Raw genomic sequence first — 27,958 nt, 5'->3', positions numbered from 1 at the left:
GGAAGTAAAGATGAAACCGGATGTGAAGCATAATATAAAATGTCTTCCTCTGAAGTCGAAAACAAGAAAAGCGGAGGAATTACTTTGACTTTTTCGAAATTTAGTTCCACAAAGAAGCTACAAAAATCTTCGATTGCTGAAGTTAAAGATGCTTTTAACGATGAAGTTGATTTTGTATCAGGATTTGAAGATAAGAAAGTCCAAGGGTAATGTTAAAAACCTATCGTTTATTTATATTTTGAAGTCATAATTCCGTAATTCACGTCTAGGAGGATGTTTTGTGGGAATATAAACAGATCCTTCCCACGAAAAGGAGTTAGGTGAAGTTGACTTCAGCAGGATTCGAAACCGACATTTCGGAAAGCTAATGAATCCACTTATTCGAAACCATTATTGTTTATTCTCATGTTGGGTCTGAACGGGCAAGCGTACCAAAGTCTTTCCAGTTGTGGCCATCTCATCTTTATTTATCGGGCTTACATTGTCAAATACCTTCCTATTAATTTCTTTTAAAGACTAGGGTATAATTTGTGAGAAATGTGTCTGTTATTCTAGGACAGGAGTTTTCAAACTGTGGTCCGCGGACCACAGGGGGTCCGCAAGGACAAGACAGCAAATACTTTTTATGGGCAATTTGATTTTATATGTTTTTTAATCGAAATCTTTTAATTGACAATAAACCTATTTGTTAAATACTGTTAAATAAATAAATGTAAAAATATATGTTATTTTAAGCAAATATTCATGTGTAAATTTCATAAGCGTTTATAAGGGGGTCCCTAAGGTAAAGCCTGAAATATAAAGGGGTCCGCAAGTCAAAAAGTTTGAAAACCTAGAATCTAGGAGGTCGAGTGACCTTATATACGATCCTTTGTTGGTTCAAAAATAATTTCTTACGTTTATTTTGGTAAATATTCACGCTGTTTTGAATATATTATCCTGTAAATGCTATTTTTTAAAATATGAGTGTATGTTGAAAAACCAAAACATACATCGACCGGGGCCTACTTCTGTTGCTATGCCTTTACATCTACATAAAAGAAGAGATGTATTGCTGTATTTTATACATCCATGCTTCCATCAATTCACCCCTACATCGATTTTTTGCAAAGCAGTTATATCTACCCGAAAGAAAACATCGATTAAATACGTTATATCTTAGAAACCACCGAGACTTAGATATATTGGTAACAACTGTTTTTTTATTAAATAAACCCTATCACCGTCTTTTCTTTTACAAACCCTTTTCTTTCGCGAATCACCACAGTCTTTGTCTTTCGAAAGACGATGTTTTTGATAATGCTTCTTCCAAACAAATAATGATCAGTGTTGCAAGTACTCACCCCCTCCCCGTATATTCGTTATTGTTTAGTTCCAAATGAACCCCAGTCTAGCATACCTGTAGCCAAAGACTTTCCAGCTTTGACTACTAACCCATGTTATTTATTAAAAGATATATTATCTTTTATTTATTGTAGTCATTTGACTGCAGCCATACTGGGGTGCTGCCTTGAAGGGTTTTAGTCGAATAAATCGATCCCGGGTCTTATTTTTTTTTAAAGCCTAGTACTTATACTTGGTCTCTTTTACCAAGCTGCTAAGTTACGGGGGATGTAAACACACCGTCACTGGTTGTCAAGCTGTTGTGGGGTCACGAACACAGATACAAAGACACACACACGTGGATATATACATACATATATATATATATATAGCCTGAACAGGATAAACTATCCCTATTTTGCAGAAAAAAGTGTAAGTGGCTAGCTGTCCACAGCTAGCCACCTACACTTTTCTCTGCAAAATAGGGATAGTTTATCCTGTTCAGGCTATATTATTAGCATTATTCTGCGATTGAGAATTTAAAATCACTTCTTTAACTTTCTAAAAAGATAACTCAACGCTTCTAAAAGAAAACTTCGTTTGTTTATTTACGTTTGTCGTAATTTGAATTATATATATATATATATATATATATATATATATATATATATACATACATACATACATATACACGACGGGCTTATTTCAGTTTCTGTTTACCAAATCCATTCACAAGGCTTTGGTCAGCCTGAAGCTATAGTAGAAGACACTTGCTGAAGTTGCCATGGAGTGTGACTGAACCTGGAACCATGTAGTTGGGAAGTAAGCATCTTACCACACAGCCACGTAAGAGACTAGATTATTTATTTTGATCATCTTCTCTAAAGGCAGTAGAATGTTATTTGAGGGAAATTTGGCTGTTATTTGAAAAAGGTTAAGCAAACACATAAAGGTTTACTTGTTAGTGTAAAGGATCAATTTGTTTGTATGTTATGACAATGAATCAGATACCATTGTGGCACAAATTATATACCACAGTTTTACGTCGCAGTAGCCAAAATTTCACAGATGAGCTCATTTTTCAAGAAGAAAGTGATTGGTGGTGTGACTTTCTCTTTTTATAAACCTGGGCAAAATGAAGTATTGCACAAAGGAGAATAAATGCTTGAGATGCATGGCACAGTTGTAAGTGTATCTCTACACTGATTTACATCAAAGAAAATACCTCTCCCGTCCCCTTAAAATTAAACTTTTTAACTTCACTGAGTTGTTACTGTATCAATGACATGATCTCCTAAACATAAGAACCATCACCAATTTTAATTTCAATAAACATCAGTGTTGATATTGTTACTTTTAATAATGATGTTATTGTACTTGGTCCAATGTGAGCAATATTCCATTGTCCTTATTTCTGCAGCTCCAAGATAAATGACGAACCAAAAGAATATGTTATACCATGTATCAAAAAAAACGTTTGGCAGAAGACCAACCAAGACAAGAAACCAGCCAACAATAAAGGAGAAAACCCTTCAAATTCTTTGGAAGATTTGGCAGCCAAAGAAATTATTGCAGGTACAGGGCTAGGATCCTCTTTTATTTTATTCATCATCATCATTGCTTAACGTCCGCTTTCCATGCTAGCATGGGTTGGACGATTTGACTGAGGACTAACCAAGTGAATTAGGTATTTGACTCTTTTTTAAAGCTTAGTCAGAGAGGGATGACTTTGTCCATGACCTTTTTTGGGGGCTTTCATGACCAGTGAAAGAAATTATTGTCTGACTGCAATCCTGGCCTGAATATTTGCAACAGGATGGCCCCTGCTAATGACACCCTACGATCAGGTGTTAAATGGAGTGATAGATTAAATAGATTACCCAAGAATAAATAGAAACAACCTCTCCAATAGTCCTCCACACAATTTCCATTTTCCAAATTTTATTTGCGAGTGTTTAATTACCCTGAAACTATGGATAGAAGGGAAGCACTTGCCCAAGGTGTCACGCATGGAGACTGAACCGAAAACTATTTAGTTTGGATGTGAACTTCTTAACCACCCAATCTTGCCTGCTGCATCTAACAAGGCCATTCACTTACTCCATCTTCAGTTAATGCAAAGCAGACAAGAATGTAAAAGGTATATAAGACAAACAAACTATAACAAAATTATCAATGTCTTCATAACTATTGATTCTGTTCCTATTTTAAAGTCTTTTGAGATGAATTTTACTGATGACTCTGCATCAGTGGTCCTCAACTGGCATCCATATGATCTCTGGGGGGGTCCACGCTAGCAAAATAGAAAATTGGTGATCCACTCTAGTATTTTAAGGGTCCTCAAAAAGTTTTGATTTATATGTATGTATTACAGGAAACAGCTAAGTTTCTTTCTCTAAACAGTTTTTAAACATTGAATGGCTATGGTAAAGGTTACATAATTGTAAAGTGAACTTGGTAACCACACAGCCATGTCTGAATCTGAGATGGAAAAACAATAAGAATTTTTTAAAATTAAAATTACACATTTGAATCTCAGCAGGTAAAGTGTGTTCCTGAAGTGGTCAGACTTGTCATGTCTATTCCAAAAGTTGTGAAGCAAAAAATAGCACCAGATGTCTCATAAGGTTTGTTGTCTATTTTCAGATGCCAACAGACAGAATGAAGAATGGAATGAGAGAGGAGTTGAAGATACAGGAATTGCCATTCCATTGCTTCTTCAGAATCAGATTCCTTCAGGTTATGAGACAGATGATAGACTTGATGTCTCTTTAAGACCAAATGAGGTAACTAGGGCTGTTTTTTATTTTTATTTTTATTTTATTTATTTATTTATTTATTTTTTGCATATGTAGGCATAGGAGTGGCTGTGTGGTAAGTAGCTTGCATACCAACCACATGGTTCCTGGTTCAGTCCCACTGCGTGGCACCTTGGGCAAGTGTCTTCTACTTTAGCCTCGGGCCGACCAAAGCCTTGTGAGTGGATTTGGTAGACGGAAACTGAAAGAAGCCCGTCGTATATATGTGTGTGTGTGTTTGTGTTTCTCCCCCCCCCCCATCACATGACAACTGATGCTGGTGTGTTTACGTCCCCGTAACTTAGCGGTTCGGCAAAAGAGATTGATAGAATAAGTACTAGGCATCCAAAGAATAAGTCCTGGGGGTCGATTTGCTCGACTAAAGGCGGTGCTCCAGCATGGTCACAGTCAAATGACTGAAACGAGTAAAAGAGTAGATGTGCATTTATCGATCCTTTGAATAGTCCCATTAACCCCCAGGAGTCGATATCAACCACTTTGGAGATCCCTGGGCTAAACAGTCTGACTGGAGTTGGTAAACTGGAGAATTGCACCAGGCTCTCGTCTGTTTCTTGTCAAACGATAATGCAAATGTAGCAAAGCAAGATCTGTGTGGACAGAAACCACTTGCCGAGCAAGACTTTCTTGATCTTGATTTCCAGGAACCAAATTGTGTGGTCCATTGATGCTTTCCAAACTATAGTGGGAAGCTATGTGTCTGCCAAGAGGTTTGGGCTACTGTTTACGGAAACAAAATAGAGCATCAAAGAAGAAGCATTGAACCAATGACAGATACAAAGCTAATAATTAAATTGATGAATATTTTATTTTGTGTTCTTAATTGGCAGCCTGAAGACATTGAATATGATTCAGTCCCCATTGAACATTTTGGTAAAGCCATACTCCGTGGTATGGGCTGGAAAGATGGAGAAGGCATTGGAAAAAATAAAAAGTGAGTAAGACAGATTTTGTTTCTTTATACCATTTATATATATATTTAGTGTGAGGGCGCAATGGCCCATTGGTTAGGGCAGTGGACTCGCGGTCATAGGATCGCGGTTTCGATTCCCAGACCGGGCGTTGTGAGTGTTTATTGAGCGAAAACACCTAAAACTCCACGAGGCTCCAGCAGGGGATGGTGGCGAACCCTGCTTTACTCTTTCACCACAACTTTCTCTCACTCTTTTTTTCTGTTTCTGTTGTGCCTGTAATTCAAAGGGCCAGCCTTGTCACACTGTGTCATGCTGAATATCCCCGAGAACTACATTAAGGGTACACGTGTCTGTGGAGTGTTCAGCTACTTGCATGTTAAATTCACGAGCAGGCTGTTCCGTTGAACGGATCAACTGGAACCCTCGACGTCGTAAGCAACGGAGTGCCAACAACACAATATATATAGTTCAGGTTTTTCACTGGGGCATCACTGCTTCCTGGCATTTCTGACTGTGAGTGGGGGATGAGGGACTAACTCAGTTGGTGCAGATATCTCTGAGGGTCTTTGTTTGAAGGGGTCAGTTTCAATGGCATTTACATCCTTTGTTGATATACAGCAATTAAGGATATACATATATAAGTGCAGGTATGGTTGTGTGGTAAGAAGCTTGCTTCCCAACCACATGGTTCCGGGTTCAATCCCTTGGGCAAGTGTCTTCTACTATAGCGTCAGGCTGACCAAAGCCTTGTGAGCAGATTTGATAGATGGAAACTGAGAAATGCCATCACACACACACACGCACGCACACATATACACACATGCACACACACACACACACACATATACATACATACATACATATATATGTGTTCAGTCCCACTGCATTGCACCTTGGGCAAGTGTCTTCTACTAAAGCCTCGGACTGACCAAAGCCTTGTGAGTGGATTTGGTAGACGGAAACTGAAAGAAGCCTGCCATACATATACATATGTATATATTTGTGTGTGTGTGTGTGTCTGTGTAGAGTAGACTGAGTGCTTTTTATGTGGCACCAGCACAGGTGAGGTCAGTTTTGGCATGTTTTTTTACAGCTGGATGCCCTTCCAAATGCCAACCATTTCACAGTGTGGACTGGATGCTTTTTACATGAGAAATATGGTGAAGTCTAGACAGGTCAGGCAAACCAGTGATGGATGGTTGACCTCCATGAAAAAATAGAAGGCCACAGCCTAATGACTGGACTGATGAGTCACAGACCTACCCTAGTGTTGGGTATTATGTTTTTCACCAATATTAGTCTTTTGTAGGGTGTGTGTGACTGGCCAGTTTGAACATAACGCAGGTAGAATATTTGGGCCAGATATGACCTGATGGTTTAAATGCTGAAGGGTTAATCATCCAGTTTTGTTATTTTTCAGGTTGGTGAACCCTACAGATGTTGTTATTCGTCCAAAAGGAATGGGTCTCGGTGCTGACAAGAGTGCCGTGAAACAACTAAACCTCAATAAAGGCAGCCATCAAAAGAAAGACAGTGATGACAGCCCCTTGGTCTTAAAGACGGGTTCACACTGTGTGGTTGAGAAAGGGTCTTCAAAAGGTCTTTATGGAACTGTAAGTTCATTGACCATCTTTATATTTTACTGGTTTTATTTTTTGCTGTTCTAGTTTGATCCCAGATCAAATCTATTGATACTCAGTTATGATAAAAAAAAATAGATTCCATCCACAACAATCCTGTCATTTTAGGGGATCCAGGACTACATTATCTAATGAGCACTACTTCCCTTTTTTTTTAAGATGATAGAGTAGAATTTAAAGTAGATTTGGCTGCTATTTCTAGCTGGCCATTTCTACAAAGGTGCTTGTTTAGGTCTTTATGAAATTGTAAGGAGATTGGCCACATCTTTTCCAGATTTTATTTTTAATGTGGGAATAACAGGGGACTGAGACGCCTGGTGGTTTGCTGCGCTTGAAAAGACATGTCAAGCTCTTGTCAAACTGTCCAACCTATACCAGCATGGAAAACAGATGTTAAATGATGATGATGATGATGCATGCGTCTTTATGAAGATGTGTGTTTCATTGAAGAAAGACAGACAGAGAGAGAGAGAGAGAGAATATAACAACACTGAGATAGGGAGATATTTATTTTCTCTTTTTTTCTGTCTCTCTCAGGTTGTAGGAGTTGATGAAGACAATGCACGAGTACTGGTAAAACTATCCATCAACAGCAACACCATCACAGTCAGCCAGTACACCATACGGCTGGTACACAAGAAGGAGTACGACAAATACCACAAATACCTGAGTGAGTTATTAATCAATGTGTTTCTTTGTTTTTATTTGTTATTCAACCATTATTTTCAGTTGTAGAGTTAATGATTTATTAATTAGTTACTAAGATCTTCTTTTGATGTGTTGTAAGACATTTTATTACCGATCAATCATAAAATATTTTAACATGACTCATTAAAATGTCTTAAGATTTCTTGATATTTCTTCAAATTTTCTTTTACAAATGTTTCTAAAGATCTTCTATTTCTGATGCGTCTCAAAGATCTTTTGCAACTGATCTGTTGTAAAATGTTTTATTACTGATCTGTTTTAAGATTAGAAAAGTTTTTTATTCATTTTGTTGAGGCGCAGGAGTGGCAGTGTGGTAAGTTGCTTGCTTACCAACCACATGGCTCCGGGTTCAGTCCCACTGCGTGGCACCTTGGACTCTACTATAGCCTCGGGCTGACCAAAGCCTTGTGAGTGGATTTGGTAGACATAAACTGAAAGAAGCCCGTTGTATATATGTATATCATCATCATCATCATCGTTTAACGTCCGCTTTCCATGCTAGCATGGGTTGGACGATTTGACTGAGGACTGGTGCAACCGGATGGCTACACCAGGCTCGTATATATATGTGTGTGTGTGTGTGTGTCTGTGTTTGCCCCCCCCCCCCAAACATCGCTTGACAACCGATGCTTGTGTGTTTACGTCCCTGTAACTTAGCAGTTCGGCAAAAGAGACCGATAGAATAAGTACTAGGCTTCCAAAGAATAAGTCCTGGGGTCAATCTGCTTGGCTAAAGGCGGTGCTCCAGCATGGCCGCAGTCAACTGACTGAAACAAGTAAAAGAGTAAAAAGAGGTAGGTTGTTTATCCAGTAGCAGAGACTGTGAAGGTTGGACCTTGCTGCGGTAGCAATTTATGCTTCTGAAGTGGCCTCCATGCAGTTGCTTGAATTTTTAGGAAACCGCAACTAAGGGTTCAATCATTAGCTTACTATTCTGAAAGCAGATGAGTCTGTCATGTACTAGTTTCATCCACAGGCTTCACTAATGTCTTCAGAACATGCTAGTTGGCTGATATTTTTTAGTTCATAAGGAATATATGTGTAGGGTCTACCATATTTGATGGCATAAAAGCTGAATGAGCATACAAAATGCATCCCAATTTCAGCAGTGCATAATCAGAAGAAAAAAATGTTTTCAGTGCATTAAACTTTAGGGGAGGTGCAATTTCACATACAAAACCCAGAGTGATTTGGGATTTTTTTGCCACATTTTTGACTAAAAATTTCAACATGTATGCCATCAGATATAGTCATTACATGATGTCACATAGATTAAGTATATGAAGGAGAAATTTTTGTTAAAAAGATAGGAAGCTGATTAAATAAGAAAATGCATGGAAAGTGTTGAAATTGAACTGGTTTGTTTGGTTTTAGATAAAGTGAAAGTTGATGAATATAAGTTAGAAGAAGAAAAGAAGAAAGAGAAAGAACTTGAAATGTCGAAGAAAGAAAACAGCTCAAGAAGTGGGGAAAAACGTGCGCACGCCTCCTATGATAATGGCAACTCTCACAGACACAAAAAACATAAATCGGATCATCAAAGGTTTGTATTTTCACTACATTTATTATTAGCATCATCACCATTACCGTTATTATAATTACTATCAACATCGTCATTGTAATTGACATTTATTGCTATCATTATCCTGATCTCTAACTGCAGAGGGAACCTGTGAAAGAGGTAGATCCAGGGTGGGGTGGTGAAATACAATCTTTAGATGTTGAGTCCCATGGGGGTTATAACACATGACTGAAACTTCTGGTGATTTGCTATAGGTTCTCTATGAAAATGTCAAGTACCGAAGACTGTGGGTAGGGAAAAGAGAAACACTGGCACGCTGGGCTAAAGGTCTTCACCCATGTAAGGTGTTGTTATCTGTTTGGTGGGATATGAAAGGTTTAATCCACTTTGAACTTTTAAACACAAACCAGACGATAACAAAGGAGATGTGCTGCAAGCAGTTTGAATGGCTTAGATCAGCGCTAGAAGAAAATTGACCATCTTTGGTTTCAAGACGAAAGGTGTTCTTCCATCAGGATAATGCTTGGCCACATACAGCGAGGATGACACTCCAAAGGCTGGAGCAGTTTAAATGGGAAACGATGCCCCATCCACCATATTCACTGCACATTGCCCCATCCACCATATTCACTGCACATTGCCCCATCTGATTATCATTTATTCCACAGTCTCCAAAATCATTTGTACGGAAAAAATATGAATTCTGTAGATGAGATCAGAAGAGTACTAGAGGAGTATTTTTCGTCACGGTCAAGTGAATATTGGAAGAGGGGCCTTGCAAGTCTACCAGATAGAGGGAAAAGCATTGTAGAAAATGAAGGAGAGTATATTTTAGTTTAAAAAAGAATTTTGCTTATCTTAATTTTGAAAAATAAAAGAAGTATTAAAAAAACTGCATTATTTATGGGATGACCCAATATATGGAAACCATGCCATGAAATTCATTAGTTTTTTTTCTGCTATAAGATGCAATACACTCGTAATTAAGTGCTTTTATATTACCTTATAGTTTTAGCGCTTCAAAAATGAAGTGCAATTTTATGTGGGAAAGCATTTACATTTATATATATATATATATATATATATATATATATATATATATATATATATACATACACACATACATATACACAGAAAAGCCTTTGTTCTGAAGTGTATGTATATTGAGTACTAACACCAGGTTATTAGTATCACTATGCCATAACAAAATAATATGCATGCTTACATACATACATACGTGTGTATATATTTTATTGAAAGTTTTTTTGTTTTCCTTTCTTTCTTTCCTCAGGAGCACCAATGGTAACAGTTCTATTTGGCTGCGACCCCAAATCAGAGTCAGAATCATTGACAAATCATACAAAAAGGGGAAATACTACAAAAGCAAGGTAAGCCACATTTATATCCATGTAAATATATGATGACTCATGCATAATAACAATATGCACCTGTATGTGTGTGTGTGTGTGTGTTAGTAGGTAGAAACTGAAAGAAGATTGTCGTCATCGTCATCATTTAACATCCTCTTTTCCATGCTTGCATGGATTTGATAGATTTTGTTGAGGCAAGTCTATCAACTGCTGAATACCTTTCCTGTCACCAACCCTCACATGTTTTCAGGTAAAGTAATATTTCCTCGTGACCAGGCATGTTTTTCATGGAACACTAGAAATCAACATTGCTTGTATGACAGTGAGAGTTTAGTGTCCAATGAAGGAAGGTTGGCATGGGTGCCAGTCAACGAATTTGGTTCAGTTTTCGATTTCGATTTCACTTGCCTCAACAGGTCTTTGCAAGCAGGGTTTTGTGTCCAAAGAAGGAAAGGTACGCATAAGTGGGCTGGCTACACCCCTGGTAAAGGCCACGGGTTATGGTCTAACTTGTCTTACCGAGTCTTCTCACACACAGCATATTTCCAAAGGTCTCAATCACAAGTCATTGCCTCGGTGAGGCCTAATGTTCATAGATCGTGCTTCACCACTTCATCCCAAGTCTTCCTGGGTCTACCTCTTCCACAGGTACCCTCAACCGCAAGGCTGTGGCACTTTTTCACACAGCTATCCTCATCCATTCTTGCCAAATGACCATACCAGCGCAATTGTCTCACTTGCACACCACAACTGATGCTTCTTAGGTCCAACTTTTCTCTCAAGGTACCTACACTCGAAATGCTTAGCGGTATTTCGTCTGCTGCTACATTCTGAGTTCAAATTCCACCAAGGTTGACTTTGCCGACTAGTCCCCTCACCCCAAATTTCAGGCCTTGTACTTTCAGTACCAAAAATTATTATTATTAAGGCAGTAAGCTGGTAGAATCATTAGCATGTTGGACGAAATACTTAGCGGCATTTCAGCCATCGCTATGTCCTGAGCTCAAATAATTTCACCATGGTCAACTCTGCCTTTTGTCGTTTTGGGGTCGATAAATTAAGTACCAGTGAAACCCAAGGGTTGATGTAATCGACTAGACCCCTTCCCCAAAATTTCAGGCCTTGTGCCTTTAGTAGAAAGGATTATTATTATTATTATTATTATTATATTACAGGTAGTTGTTGAAGACATCCTCTCAAAGGAGAACTGTATTTGTAAAACTGACGAAGGGAGATTACTGGAAGGTGAGTAACCTTGGTGTATTTAAAAAAAAAAACGTTTGAATAATGTACAATGAGACTGGTTTAGTTGGTATTAGGGTTAGAGGCACCTCAGCTCCTGGATATGATTGTAGTCTTCTGCAGATTAACTTCATCGTCGTCGTCGTCGTTTAACGTCTGCTTTCCATGCTAGCATGGGTTGGACGATTTGACTGAGGACTGGTGAAAACAGATGGCTACACCAGGCTCCAATCTGATTTGGCAGAGTTTCTACAGCTGGATGCCCTTCCTAACGCCAACCACTCAGAGAATGTAGTGGGTGCTTTTACTTGTCACCCGCACAAAGGGAATAGATATTACCTCTTGGCATTGATACTGCCTCTGTCACTAACATATATTTTTTTCTCCATAAATATTTACAAATTGGTAGTACAGAGTACAGTGTGTGTGAGGAGTGCTGTACTATAATATAATAATGTTCCTATGAAAAAATGGTCGAGGGCCACTAGTTTAGGATCTGCTATGGCCTTCTAAGAGGAGTTTCCTTTCTCTTTGAACTCTGTATTAACTGATGCATTTCTTGCCTTCCAGAAATTAGCCAGCGGATGTTGGAAACTGTCATTCCAAAGGACAGTCCAGGTTTTGTGATGATTCTCAGTGGCAAATATAAAGGACAGGTAATAATTGCTATTTTATGTCATTCTGTCACAGTTAATCACATTGTTTTAGGGCCCTGTTCTTCTTCCAACAAGTGATGTCTATTTAAGGGTATCACTTGTCAGACAAACTTGTTAGCATTTGAATGAAAATTCCTCTATTTCTAATTAATTACTTAAATCTATTTATTCTGCTGTTAATAGCTTGGATAGTGAAGGCGCATGGCTCAGTGGTTAGAGCGTCGAGCTTACGATCGTGAGGTTGTGAGTTCGAATCCCGGACCGGGCTGCGTGTTGTGTTCTTGAGCAAGACACTTTATTTCACATTGCTCCAGTTCACTCAGCTGTAGAAATGGGTTGCGACGTCACAGGTGCCGAGCTGTATCAGCCTTTGCCTTTCCCTTGGATAACACTGGTAGCGAGGAGAGGCCAGTATGCATGGGCAACTGCTGGTCTTCCATAAACAATCTTGCCCAGACTTGTGCCTGGAAGGGTAACTTTCTAGGTGCAATCCCATGGTCAGTCATGACCGAAGGGGGTCTCAATAGTTTGGATCCCATCAATGGGCCTTTATTCTATTTTTTTTTCTTTTTGTTTAGGGTTGTTGCTTATTTTACATTGAAAATCAATTAATCCATAGTGTAATTAGATATTGGGAAATAGGAAGAGGAATAATCATTGATGGATATTTCTGTGTCCTCCTGTTGGTAACCGAAGACCTTGCTGCCATGAAGAACAAAGTCTTCACTGGAGTCTTATCCAGCAACAAAGGGATTAATGGTGTGAAGACCCAGTCTGAAATTTTAGACTCTCGTCACTCATGAATTTAACTGAATGAGAGGAGGGAGAAGAAGAAAAACAATTAAAAAAAAAATACAGAAAGCAAGAAAACCTTGAGTTGTAATATTTTTGTTGTTTGTTTTTCCTGTAGGTTGGTGAAGTGTTGAAGAAAGACAAATCTAAATGTGAGGCCACTCTCCAGTTGGTCGGGGAACAAGACACCATAATGAAGATGGGCTACGATAGCATCAGTGAATATGTCGGCAATGTCTCTGAACACTATTAATGTCTATAAGATGATTGTTGGCGTCAGAGAAAGGAAGAATGGAGAAAGATTAGCTCCCTCGACACAGACTACACATGAGGAAGACAGAATGCCACATGTTCTACATGTCTGATGTTTGTTGCTGTGGTAGACATCTCTAAAAGCAGCTGATTGAACTGACAACACCACATAAAGACAGCATGCGACATCTTCTATACTTATCTTTACTCTATCTCCCTCTCCTTCTCAGAATTTCTCTCTGTCGTCCTCCCTCCTTCTGTCTATCTATCTTTTATCAAGTGTCTTTGGGATCCTTGTTCTACCTAGACATCGATTAGTTAGGCCTATCAACCATGTACTGTCATACAGGACTCTGATTCTACGTAGGTATCGATTAGTTAGGCCTATCTCCCAATTATGTACTATCATAGTGGATTTTTGAAATTTCTATTTAATGATCTGAGCAGTCACTGTACCATGTATCATATTTCATTACAATAATGGAGTGGATTACCCAAGTAGAAAGACGATCAGTGTATAAGTAGAAGTCGTTCATTCATTGATATGAAATTCACATTTGAGATTTGGGGGAATGAAATTATTTATAGCAATATTACTGTTGTGAATTAGGGCAGCAAAGTGGCAAAATGCTTAGCAGCTTTTTGTCCATCTTTGCATTCTGAGTTCAAATTCCGCCTAGGTCGACTTTGCCTTTCATCCTTTTGGGGTTGATAAAATAAGTACCACTTGAGCACTGGGGTTGATGTAATCAACTTACTCCTCCCTACCGAACTTGTTGGCCTTGTGCCAAAATTTGAAATCAATATTACTGCTGTGGGTTGACTTTCATTATAGTTTACCTAAATGGAAAATTATAGACAGTCTCTTCTGGCCTCTAGTACCGTATTTTGTGGTCTATAAAACGCATAGGTATTTAAGCTGCAGGGCCGAATTTGGGGGGAAATTTCGGTTTTATGCACACATAAAGCACACTGGTGTTTAAAAGGCCCATAGAGCTACAGGTCTGCAGCTAGCTTTTTTTGTTGTTGACATGTATGTAGTTTCAAAATGCCTTATTTTACAACTATGAGATGTTATTGTTATGATTTTATCTTACTATAATCAACAGCAAACACATTTCATTAATATTAAAGTCTTTTTTAGATTAAAAATAACATTATCAAAACATGAAGGTAAAACAAAACAAATATGCTTTGTTTTCTTCTGGGCATCAATGTACTGTAGCCGTAGTCTTTCACATTGTTCACCAACCAACCTTTCCTCTGAAAAAAAAATCAGTGGAATCATTTGGTCTCCATACACAAATTATATTCCTCCTGAAACTTATAAAAAATGCATACATTAGGTGCACCTTCCTGTAAGCCACACACTTAATTTCCCAAGTAAAAAATAGCAGCTTATACACCGGAAAATACGGTAATCTCTACAGATGAAGCATTGATAGGATTTCCAGAAAAGAAGCCAGGGAAGTGGATCTCTTTTTATATGCACATCTCCCATAGGAGTTTTTGTATGCAACATTGCAACAAAGCACACTCGTTATATACACAGTGCTGTTGATACTTATCCAGCTATATCCATGCTTGGTACATATTTATTCCTAAGTGTGATGAGTGTGTGGGCCATGGATGCAGTACAATGCTGGTGAAAGGATTTGAACTGCTGACCATTTTGGTTTGTATTTGCATTGACTTGGCTAGGTGTGATTTCACAGAGGAAGTTGATGGGGGGGGGGGCATTGATGGGTGATTAGGGCTTTAGGGTTATGATGCAGGAGTGTGGGGCAGGTGAAGGTAATTGAAGGATGGGGTCGGACTATCGGTAATTATGCGAAGTGTGGGGCAGGGTAAAGATAATTAAGGAGACAAGAAAAGGCAGGATTAAAGAGAGACAGAATAATTAAGGTGACAATCAGATGTTTTTAAGTAGATAGTTCAACTGCTGTGTAATCAAAATGCATTTAATAATCTTTTCTTCTATTCGAAATTTTGTCGGGAGGGACTAATTGATTATTGATGCTGAACTGGTATTTATTTCATCATGACCGCATGACCGCAGCCACTTGGCTGAAACACATAAATAAATAAATAAACCCCAAAAGGCGGGAAAAGCAAATTTGAACTCTGAATGTAAATCTGGAAGAAATTCTTATTTCTTTATTGCCCACACGGGGCTAAACATAGAGGGGACAAACAAGGACAGACAAAGGGATTAGGTCGATTATATCGACACCAGTGTGTAACTGGTACTTAATTTATCGACCCCGAAAGGATGAAAGGCAAAGTCGACCTCGGCGGAATTTGAACTCAGAACGTAACGGCAGACGAAATACCGCTAAGCATTTCGCCCGCCGTGCTAACGTTTCTGCCAGCTCGCCGCCTTTAATCTTGAAGAAATTCTGCTAAACATTTTGTTTGACAAACCAATGATTCTGCCACCTCACTACTTTTCAGATGTCTTTAATATCAATTCCATACTGTTACCAGCTCTTTACATTCTGAGTTCAAATTCTGCCAGGATCAACTTTACCTTTCATCCTTTCAGGATTGATAAAATAAGTACCAGTCAAGCACTGGGGTGGGTCAGTATATATCAACTAACTCGCTCCCCTTAATATTGCTGGTCATTCAGTTTGTATATATTTCTCTTTATTGCATTTCGTCATCTGGTCATTCACAATTAGTAGTTGGATTGGTCAACCTACAACGCCACATCGTTCAACTGGTCAGTTTGAACAGGATTCTCTGCAGTTTGATTGATCAATTGACACTGTTACATTATCGAACTGGTCATCTGCAGCAAAGTTCTCTGTAGCTGGACTGCTCGAGCCACACCACATTACCCCATTGGTTACTCATTACTGCATTCAGTGTGACTGGTCACAACTAGAGCAAATACCATTTTACTGGTGATTTCATTTTACATAGTACAACCGGTTATTCATTGTACAAAACATGCTGGTCATTCATTGTGTACAGATTCTGCTGGTCATCCAATATATTGTACCAATTACACCTACCATTCTTTGTATTGTACAGATATGCATGTTATTGTTGTTGTCGTTTAGTTGTCTGTCTGATCAGACATACATATGATTAAAGTATCCAAGCCATGATTATTCACCCATTTTTTTTCAGATATGGTGTATCTAGGACTACATCATCTGATGTGTCCTTCCTTTATTTTAAACAGTACTGTGTGATGGGAGGGAGATTTTACAGCTCCCTCTGGTCACTGATCATTCAGACCATATTGGTCTCTCCAAACCCTTGCAATGACTGACCGTATGAAATAAAATCCACCCTGTTTTATATTGTACTCAAACAATTTATTCCATTCTGTATATAAAGTTTATTTTAAGTTCTCATGCCGTAGTTGTTTGTTGTTTTTGTCATATTGCTGTTATTGTTTGTTTTTTCTATCAATTGAAAATCAGAAATAATACATTTCTAAATCTCTCAGAGAGATTTATGCAGTAGTGATACGATGAAGTAGTTGCATGCTGTCAACTTAATGTGACAGTCCCCTGAAGGGAATAATACTACTGTTGGTTAGACCTAGGAAGCTGCACTGCTTCCTGTTGGCCTTGACATATTTCCTGTGTCCTTGTGTTTACAAGGGGGAGACAAGCACCTCCACCCAGCTAAGCCTGCATCCAGAGATGAGCAAAGACTCAGAAACATGTCCCATAACTTAGCGGTTTGGCAAAAGAGACCAATAGAATAAGTATTAGGCTTACAAAAAATAAGTCCTGGGGTCGATTTGTTTGACTAAAGGCAGCGCTCCAGCATGACCGCAGTCAAGTGACTGAACACACATGAAAAAAAAAAAGAAAAGAAAGAATAATATTATTTACTCAGAGTTGACCTGGAAATAAATTACAACAGCAACAGCAAACTATACACAACTGCTGTTTTTAAACATGATGGACACAATTGATGAATGCAGTTCTGCAGAAATTCAACAGCTGTTTGGGAAACACATTTAAATAGATGTCACGAAATATTCCAAGTAACGGGGAGAAGAATGACAGAAATTTTTCTATAGAAGTATGATAGAAAAGTTTTCAGTTTCTGTTGTTGTAATTTTGTATACTGTCATCATCATCATCATCGTTGTTTAACGTCCGCTTTCCATGCTAGCATGGGTTGGACGATTTGACTGAAGTTACAACTTGGTCCTTCGAAGACACAGCTTCCCAGGGGAATTATCTTCTTGCATGTAAAAGTACTCTATCGCACACCCTCACTACCTCCGTGAACTTATCCACCCATTTCTCTGTAAGAAGTATGCCCACATCCCCTATTCCATCACTATTACCTTCCCAGAAGAGTTTATACCTATGTACTTTGCTTGTGAGGACTCTGGCTGAAGCTCTTCTCCACCTTACCTCTTGTACACAACATATATCAATAGAGCTCTGTTCAAGCATCTCTACAATCTCGCTAGACCTACCTTTCAATGTGCCTACATTTATAGTACCGACTCTGAAAACTGGGAAAGAAATATGGGAGGTAACACAGGAAGGAGAGATGTTATTCAGCACCTGAAAAGAAGGTTCCCATGATCATTTGGTAATAGGTATTATAATAATTGTTCTTATGTATGTATGTGTATATATATATATATATATATATGTATGTGTGTGTATATATATATATATGTACATACGTGTGTGTGTTTGTGTATACACAAACATATATTATGTGTCTAATATTTTCAACCAAGATGTTACATCTTATTCTTCAAGTGCTTCAATTCTGTGTTTGCTCATATATTTACTATATTGCTGATAATTTATTAATGATTCCCCCCATTGTGTTGATGTGTCATTTTCTATCATTAATAAAACTGATGTCATTTTTGCTGACACGATATGCTAGTTTCGCCATGATAGATCACTGACCACTACACATATATTGTTTTTCTCTCCTTGTTTCTTTCTGTGTTCCTTTCTGTTAAAGAGCGTAGGCTCGAAACGTTAAAGACTTTCTCTATTCCCGAGCGTTATACTAATACATCCATTTGTTGTTTACACCACCTGTCTTCGTCTGTTGTTTTTTCTTGAATTCTCCCATATATATATATATATATAAATCTGTGGTTGCACAGACATACACTACATACCGACACACATCCATCACATATATCTAAAAAAATTGTAACTTGAAATGATGAAAAAAAAATCATGTTATGCATGTCCTATGTATGTGTTCACGCCCATCGTTTTCTTACCCACATTGAATTCCGATATAATCGAAATCTACCCCATTTGAAAAGTATTTGTAGAAAATTTCTTTGAAAAATATCCATTTTTCTGAAAATTATGAGAGAACAAAGTCGGGGGTTGGGGGGGACACTTAAATAGTTATGCCTACAGGGCACTGAAACACTCTCCTTCCTAATTTAGAAAAATTACACACATACATGTATGTGTGTGTATATAGAATTTCAGCAGCAGACAGTTACAACAGTGAGATAGTCTCAGCAGCAACAGGTGGGATACTATTTCGTTTGGTGACATGTTTAAACTAAACACCGGTCTATATATTTATGGCGGTATTTGCGGCGTGATTCGATAATTCAGAATTATTTTTATCCCTGCTGTTTGTCTTCTTTTTTTAAAATGTCTCCTAGCTTAAAACTATTTATTGCTTTAATTGTCAATTCGGCTTTGCTAATCGGAGTACTGGATGTAATATTCAACGTGGAGCGTAATGGTTGTGAAATGACATATATGTATGAAAACCCAGAATATATTGTGAGTTGTGTTTATTTTTGTTTTCTCTTAAGAGACATGTTTAAAAGTTTTGTCAGCTGTAGAAAGGCTTGGCGATGACATGCTTTATATCTTCTGTTTGTAGTCTATACGTTTTATTTAACGTCGCTTTTTTTCTTTTTAATACAAATTTAGAGCCAAGTCGTGAAACACTCTTAGTGCTTATTAAACTCCAAATTTATAAATTCGACTTCAATAGGCGCAGGAGTGGGTGTGTGGTAAGTAGATTGCTTACCAACCACATGGTTCCGGGTTCAGTCCCACTGCGTGGCACCTTGGGCAAGTGTCTTGTACTATAGCCTCGGGCCGACCAAAGCTTTGAGAGTGGATTTGGTAGACGGAAACTGAAAGAAGCCCGTCGTATGTATATATATATATGTGTATGTTTGTGTGTCTGTGTTTGTCCCCCCAACATCGCTTGACAACCGATGCTGGTGTGTTTAGGTCCCCGTAACTTAGCGGTTCGGCAAAAAGAGACCGATAGAATAAGTACTAGGCTTACAAAGAATAAGTCCCGGGGTCGAGTTGATTCGACTAAAGGCGGTGCTCCAGCATGGCCGCAGTCAAATGACTGAAACAAGTAAAAGAATAAACACACGGCAATAAATCCAAATCTTATTGATTATTCATTTTATTTTATGTCACAGTTTATGAACGATAGTGTCGTTTAGCGAGGTTGCCAATAAGTCCTGTCAGTGATTTATTATTTATTACTTTTCCTTAATATATTTTCCATAACGAAATTAATAACAAGACCAAAAATTCCTTTTTGCATTATTTACAATAACCAACTGTTGGACCGTGAACGACCTGTGTGACAGTTCTTTCGTTTCAGTCTTTTTCGTCTTATTAACTGTTGCATCTTCAATCCAGTTATTTTCAGTTTTGTTTTTCTACTTCCTCTTGAACTTTTCCCCAATGACCAGTTATTCTTTAAAGACCATCTGTCCTTATGACATGACCAAAATATATAATAACCCTTTGCTTGTCCACATCTTTTACTGGACTCTATCCAATTCTGATTTGGTCGAGCACTAACTGATTTATCTTATCTTTCAGAAGTTAATTCTTAGTAGTCTTTTATCATCAATTTATTAATGTTCAGTTAAATTTTCGTGTAGTTTACAAGTTCGATCTGAAACCACGCCGTTTCTGGTTCAGTCCCACTCTGGCTAATATGGACAAGTGTCTTTTACTATAGTCCTGGGCCGACCTTCAGAGTGAATTTGTTAGACGGAAACTGTGGAAGACCGTCCTGTATTTATAAGGTGTGTAAAATTTACCGTAAGATCGTCAGGTGTATAAAGTTTACCGTTTATACCTCTCTACAACCTTCGTGTACATATTTTATCTTTTACTTGTTTCAGTCGTCGGACTGCGGCCATACTGGAGCACCGCCATGCAGAACTTAGTCGAACAAATTCCTCTCTGTATTTATCTTTTTATCTAAAAGCCTGGTGCTTATACTGTCGGCCCTTTGGCCGAACCGCATATTTGTGGTACCATAAACAAACCAACACCAGTTGGTGATGCATAACAAACATAAAGACACACACACACACACACATATACACTCACATAAATGACGGACTCCTTTCAGTTTCCGTCTACAAAATCCACTCGCAAGGCTTTGGTCGGCCTGAGACCTATAGGGAACACACTCCCACGGTGCCAAATTATGAGACTGAACCTGCAGCTACGTGGTTGGGCAGCAAATATGCACACACATGTATCTTTTTACTTGTGCTGCTGTACCACTTGAATAATTTTTGTAGAACGAATCGATTCCAGTTAAGCAGGGTACTTATTCTATTGACCGTTGTTACGAGGATGTAAACATACCAACACCGGTTAAGCGGTGGTGCGGGACACACATCTATAAATTAATATATATATGGATGTACATATAGATGTATATAAATACATGCATATACATACATATATATATATATATATATATATACATATATATATATATATATATATATATATAATGTAACCTCGTGGGCATCGGTACCATTTTCCTCTTTCTCCGTTTTTCCATTCACCGAACTTTCCATCTATCCGACGAAGGGCTACGCCCGAAACGTCATACACCCTCTCTTTCCGTTCCCGAGCGTCCAATAACACTATCCGTATCACGTCCTCACTTTGTTGTTTTTTTGTTATTGTTTTTTTGAACTTATATATATATATATATATATATATATATATATATATATATATATATACATATATACATATATATAGTAGCAGATACTCGGCCTTGCTCGGGATTAAAATGGCATAGTTTTTTTTTTATTGTTTTACATGTTTCAGTCATTTGACTTCGGCCATGCTGGAGCACCGCCGTTGGTCGAACAAATCGACCACAAGATTTATTCTTTCTAAGCCGAGTACTTATTCTATCAGCGTCTTTTGCCGAACCGCTAAGTTATGGGAACGTAAACACAGTAACATCGGTTGTCAAGCAATGGTAGGGGTACAAAAACAGACAGACAGACAGACACATAAATATACACATATATATGGCAATCTTCTTTCGGTTTGCGTGTACGAAATCCACTCACAAGGCTTTGGTCGGCCTGAGGCTATAATATATATATATATATATATATATATATATATATATATATATATACATATATATATATATATATATATCATCATCATCATCGTTTAACGTCCGCTTTCCATGCTAGCATGGGTTGGACGATTTGACTGGGGTCTGTGTAGTGTTCTTGAGCAAGACACTTTATTTCACATTACTCCAGTTCACTCAGCTGTAGAAATGAGTTTGCAGCATCACTGGTGCCAAGCTGCATTGGCCCCTTTGCCTTTCTCTTGGACAACATTGGTGGCATGGAGAAGTGAGGCTGGTATGCATGGGTGACTGCTTGTCTTCCATGAACTACCTTGCTTGGACTTGTGCCTTGGAGGGTAACTTTCTAGGTGCAATCTCCTGGTCATACCCTGTATACATGTATATATGTATACATACATGTACACACTCTCAATGGGCTTCTTTCAGTTTCTGACTACCAAATCCAATGTGCCATGCAGTGAGACTGAACCCAGAACCATGTGGTTGAGATGTAAACTTCTTACCATTCAGATCATTAAATTCTATCTGGGTCATGCAAGCGTGGGAAAGTGGATGTTAAATGTTGATATATACCATCGAGATTACCACCCAGATTTTATTTATTTATTTTATCGAGAACTTAAATTTCAATATTTTCTTTCATCAAAATTTTCTTCTCATAAAACCTTGTTGACTACAAAAGTTTATTTCAATGAGATACGCGTAGTGACACCTAGTAGTCTTATTGCTATTTGTCATCATTTCCATTTTTACTGAGCGTTAAACTAATGCACCTGCTTGTTCCCCCCCACACACATATATATATATATATATACATACACATATATACACACACAGACACACACGCATACAAAGTTAGTACAAATCCAATAAAGATTCTACAAGTTGTTTCCAAGCCTAATTAATTCCAAAATGTATACAAAAACAAGGTTGGAAAAAAATGAACAATGTTACACAAATACAGTAGGAATAATAACGGATATATATATATATATATATATATATATATATATATATAATCTTTGTCCAGCATGTTAACTCTTCCATCTTACTGCCTTAATAATAATAATAATAATAATAATAATAATAATATAATAATAATAATAATATTCCTTGCTACTAAAGGCACAAGGCCTGAAATTTTGGGGGAAGAGGTTAGTCGATTGCATCAATACCCAGTGCTTAACTGGTATTTATTTTACTGACCCCGAAAGGATGGAAGGCAAAGTTAACCATGGCGGAATTTGAACTCAGAACATAAGGACGGACAAAATCCCTTGCGGCATTTTTACCCAGCATGCTAACAATTCTTCCAGCTTGTTGCCTTAATAATAATAATAATAATAAGAAGAAGAAGAAGAAGAAGAATAGATATCTTGATACAACCATTTCCATAGAATGGTTATTTATTTATTCAATAATGTATCATGTGATCTGATTACATAACCAGTCCATTTCATCAGATTTCTAGGTGTGATTGACAGATGTATTGATCTGTGAGAAATCACACACCATGTTCCAGGATGGATGATTAGGAAAAAAAAGAATTATTCCTCAACATGCTAATTGAGGGAAGGGGTTAATTTAATTTAAATCCAGCCAATCACCTCTTGTTATCAGCTGAGTTCAAGGGCAACTTTACAAATAGGGAAAGGTTAGTTTAAGTCAAATAATTGCTGTATCAATGCTTTTTCTGGACAAGAATTCTATTGATGACACATCTTGCAATAAATTGTTCTTGCAATAAATTAAATTAATGGTTAAATGGAAATGCAGATTGCTAGATGCACCAAATGGTGCTGTCAATTCTAAGAATGGTTCAATGAAAATAGTAATATCATACTGGAGTGCTGCTGAGTTAATTACCTGGGTTGCATAGATCCTCATAACTCGACACACATACACACACACACACACACGCACACACACACAAACACACATACATACACATATGTATATACATACATACACATATGTATATACATACATACACATACATTTATATACATACACACACATGTGCATACACACACATGTGCATACACACACATGTGCATACACACACATACGGTAAGGCTTCAGCAAGTAAAGCACTCAATCAGCATAAATATATAAACGTGTAATTGCGCACGTGTGTGTATGTATGTGTATATATATATATATATATATAATACAAATAATATGTGAGTATATGCATATATACGTACATGTATGTACATACCTACATCTACATGTATATATAGATGCATATCTGGGTACAGGACGTCACAAAAAAACGTGGACAAAATGAAAAACAGAGCACAGAAAACAAACAGGCCACATAGAGAATATTTCCTTCATCAGCTGCCCCTATTCTAAACTAAGCGTTTCAAAGAATTAGGGCAGGATGCATGGTTAGAATAGTTCTTCCCACAGAAAAAAATTAAATTAAATTAAGTTAAATTTGTAATGCGGAGGAATTAAGTGGCAAACAGAAAACACGGCGAGAAGACGAAACAGTGAAAATAAACAAGAAGGGCTGTAAGCTAGACGTGAAAAAATATCTGTATATATATAAATGTGTGTGTTTACATATACACCCACATACATATTAATATGTTTCTTTTTCTTTCTTTTTTCCACAATTTCATAGAAAGTACCCCTGTCATCAAAAATGGTGTCCAAATTCCCAAAATACAATTTGTATGTCTATGGAGAAGGGTAGGTTCTTTCAGTCTTATTTCTGCCTTTTCAGTTTGTGACATGCTGTTTGGTGTAAAAATATTGTCTTATTTCTTTTTAATATTTTAAAATGGTGTGTGTGTGTGTGTGTGCATGCGTGTATATATCTTCACATTCACCCTTGATAAGTTTATCTCACCTGTAAGTTTAGCTTCCTTACCTGGAATTTCCTGTTTTAATTTCGTCATAAATTTACCTGTGAGAACTAGGTCTTCAACATATAAGAGTTCCCACAGATAGCCAGTCTTAAACTAGTTTGTGATGGCCTATAGGACTATGATGAATAGGAGAGGACAGAGGACAAGGACTGAACCTTGTTGGACTCTTATCTTCATGCTAAACTTCTCATTGAAATCATTGTTGAGTCTTACTTTATTTACTGCAGCTTTGTATATAGCTTGTACAGCCTTCACAAGCCATTTGTCTAGACATTGTTTCGTTAGTGACCACCAAATTACTGAACATGGTACCTTATCTACATTATTTACATTTGACGGATATTTGTCCTCATCTTGTTTGTTGTTTACACAACGTTTCGGCTGATATACCCTCCAGCCTTCATCCGGTGTCTTGGGGAAATTTCGAACCTGGGTTCTCATTCCTAAGGTATTTTTCAATGTTGTTATTACTATTATTATTATTATTCAGGTCATTGCCTGGAATCAAACTTGGAATCTTGGGGTTAGTAGCCTGCGCTCTTAACCACTACGCCATATGCCCGTGGGTTAAGAGCGCGGGCTACTAACCCCAAGATTCCGAGTTCGATTCCAGGCAGTGACCTGAATAATGATAATAATAATAATAACACTGAAAAATACCTTAGGAATGAGAACCCAGGTTTGAAATTTCCCCAAGACACCTGATGAAGGCTGGAGGGTATATCAGCCGAAATGTGTTAGCAACAAACAAGATGAGGATAAATATCCGTCAAATGTAAATAATGTACATAATTCCTCATCTCTTAAATATAGAACTGGATGGTACCTTATCAAATGCCTTCTTCAAGTTTCATGTGAGTGTCTACTGCACCACCTGGTGCACCTCAGGTGCACCATTGTATTATTTTATGGGGATTGAAGGAGTATAAACTTCTGTTAGTGTACTGCATCAGTTTATTTTGTTATGGGATTTACTCTCTAGTAATATTAATGTTTTGTTTTATTGTATGTAGAGTGAGTTATTTTATTGTACAGCATAAGTTGCGTTGTTTTAGGTTATAAGGTGCTTATTGAATAGGGTGTGTACTGTCTGTGAAGATGGTTCTATCTATGCTATTGTATTGAATTGTGAGTTATTCTGTTGAATTGGTAGACACACAGATTCTTTGTTTTGTCCTGTACTGTCCATAATGTTTTTCTTAATCTAAGTCCTTGTGGTTAATAAATTATTATTATTATTATTATTATTATTATTATTATTATTATTATTCAGAAGTTTTTTTTTTATAACGTGCTTTCACTTCACTACCGAGCGCAGCTCTGTGCGCCTTGGGTATGTGCTGTGGTTTGCTGTGGTGCTCTTATGTTTACTGTATTGAAAGTGTTTTGCGTAGGATGTGTGCAGTACCCAGTAGTGCAATTTTCTGTATGTTATATATATTTGTAAGTCCTGGTGTTTTTGTCATGTATTTGTCTGAATATTTTTTTATTAAACCTAAGGCACCTACTATGATAGGAATTGTTTCTGTTTTTAGATTCCACATTCGAGTTATCTCTATTTCCTATTATTATTATTATTATTATTGTTATTATCATTATCATTATTACTAGTAGTAGTAGTAGTATGGCATGACTGCCAAACTTTATTGTCTTATAATTATTTTATGTACTTTATCTTTTTTTTTTTATTGTCTTTTCTAGCTTTTATGCAGAATCATTAAGGTGAGCATTGTTACTCTCTATAGTCATTATCATCACCATCACTATTGTCATATCAATCAGTACACTTGTCATTACTGACCTTACTGACCTGACCCCGACCTCCTTGGCCCCAACCTCCTTGACCTGACCCTGACACCACTGACCTAACTAACTGGGCCCTGACCTCACTGACCCAACCCTGACCTCACTGACCCAACCCTGACCTTGCTGACCCAACCCTGACCTCACTGACCTGACACTTCTTAACCTTGCTGGAATATCTGACTTTATTATTATTATTATTATTACCATCATCATCATCATATTATCTTTGTTTTCCAGAAGCTTCAATTTGCACGGAATCCCAGTTTTATTTATTCCCGGCAATTCTGGAAGTCATAAACAAGGTAAAACTCAATTTCTTGAACAAATCTTCCCAACAACAGCAAAAATACTTAAATTTTTAAGAGACCACCACCAGAACCACCACCACCACCAAAACTACCTTCACCACCATCACCACCTCTAAATTATTATTTATAGAAGTATTATTATCCACTTGTGGAGGCGCATGGCCTAGTGGTTAGGGTGTCAGCACCATGATCGTAAGATTGTAGTTTCGATTCCTGGACCGGGTGACGCGTTGTGTTCTTGAGCAAAACACTTCATTTCACGTTGTTCCAGTCCACTCAGCTGGCAAAAATGAGTAACGCTGCGATGGACTGGCGTCCCATCCAGCTGGGGAGCACATACGCCATTGAAACCGGGAAACCGGGACCATGAGTCTGGCCAGGCTTTAAAAGGGCGCATTTATTTTTATTATAATCCACAGTAGTCCAGAAGATACTGGCTGAACTAGAGCTTTTTTTTATCGTTTCAGGCCAGAATACTTCAGTCTGTCTGGACAGTTTTGAACAGTATAATCAACATTTTCTGAATCTAATGTAGGAGATGACAAGGGATGACCATAACAAATACCAAAAATGCAGCTCTGACCAACCTATGAAGATCTGACCAACCTATGTAAACATGAAGTTGGGAGGGAGTGGAACCCATCAAAAATGATGAGAATAATGATATGTCTATAATTAGAAGTGAAATAGCACAATAGGAACAAAGGGAGTAAGATGGACAGGTGTATAACGTGAAAGGTTAGAACAGGTAGACAAAAATTCAAAAAGTGTTGGATAAAATGTAAAAACATGCTAACAATAACAATAAAAAATGTGCACAGTGAATTGTGCGCTGGAAAGAAGTAAAATATTTGAGGTGAACCCTTTAACAAAATAGAATAAAATGCAAGATAAAAAGAAATCGTGATGGCACCTGTACCAGTGGAGCACTAAGAGCACCGTCCGAGCGTGATCATTGCCAGAGCAGCTGTCTGGCTTCCATGCTGGTGGCACGTAAGTAGCACCAGCGTGATCATTACCAATGTCACCTTCCTGGCACTTGTGCCAGTGGCACGTGAAAAGACATTCGAGCGAGATCGTTGCCAGTGCCAATGGACTGGCCCCTATGCAGGTGACACGTAAAATGCACCATTTCGAGCGTGGCTGTCACCAGTACCGCCTGACTGGCCTTCGTGCCGGTGGCACGTAAAAGCACCCACTAAACTCTCGGAGTCGTTGGCGTTAGGAAGGGCATCCAGCTGTGGAAACTCTGCCAAATCAGATTGGAGCCTGGTGTCGCCTCCTGGTCCACCAGTTCTCAGTCAAATCGTCCAACCCATGCTAGCTTGGAAAGCGGACGTTAAAC

The 27,958-nt window shown here is 37.9% G+C and overlaps 2 protein-coding genes across 2 annotated transcripts in view; both read left to right on the top strand.

The window, feature by feature from the left end:
• Nucleotides 1-24: 24 nt before the first annotated feature.
• On the top strand, nt 25-16,603 carry LOC106877856 (G-patch domain and KOW motifs-containing protein). Its single transcript, XM_014926890.3, has 11 exons — nt 25-206; nt 2,744-2,898; nt 3,970-4,109; nt 4,970-5,073; nt 6,474-6,666; nt 7,231-7,363; nt 8,776-8,944; nt 10,215-10,311; nt 11,469-11,538; nt 12,106-12,191; nt 13,102-16,603. Exons 1-11 carry the CDS (start codon nt 40-42, stop codon nt 13,234-13,236), a joined length of 1,449 nt encoding a protein of 482 aa, XP_014782376.1. The 5' UTR covers nt 25-39; the 3' UTR covers nt 13,237-16,603.
• Nucleotides 16,604-18,692: 2,089 nt separating this feature from the next.
• LOC106877853 (GPI inositol-deacylase) overlaps nt 18,693-27,958 on the top strand; it is a 190,724-nt gene continuing 181,458 nt past the window's right edge. Inside the window, exons 1-4 of the mRNA XM_089341629.1 lie at nt 18,693-18,997; nt 24,253-24,320; nt 26,201-26,221; nt 26,543-26,607. Of these exons, the coding sequence (XP_089197755.1) occupies nt 18,863-18,997; nt 24,253-24,320; nt 26,201-26,221; nt 26,543-26,607 (289 nt within the window). The 5' untranslated portion in view covers nt 18,693-18,862. The remainder of the gene's footprint in view (nt 18,998-24,252; nt 24,321-26,200; nt 26,222-26,542; nt 26,608-27,958) is intronic.

The sequence above is a fragment of the Octopus bimaculoides genome, chromosome 25 (assembly GCF_046866305.1).
Source record: "Octopus bimaculoides isolate indiv1 chromosome 25, ASM4686630v1, whole genome shotgun sequence".
Lineage (NCBI taxonomy): Eukaryota > Metazoa > Mollusca > Cephalopoda > Octopoda > Octopodidae > Octopus > Octopus bimaculoides.
The sequence above is the reverse complement of the archived record's forward strand: the minus strand, read 5'-3'. Positions and strand labels throughout refer to the sequence as shown.

Coding starts and splice junctions, on each gene's coding strand:
- LOC106877856 (XM_014926890.3), top strand. CDS start 40: ATGTCTTCCTCTGAAGTCGAAAACAAGAAAAGCGGAGGAATTACTTTG. Junction 8,945..10,214: donor CATAAATCGGATCATCAAAG/GTTTGTATTTTC, acceptor TTCTTTCCTCAG/GAGCACCAATGGTAACAGTT. Junction 12,192..13,101: donor GTGGCAAATATAAAGGACAG/GTAATAATTGCT, acceptor TTTTTCCTGTAG/GTTGGTGAAGTGTTGAAGAA.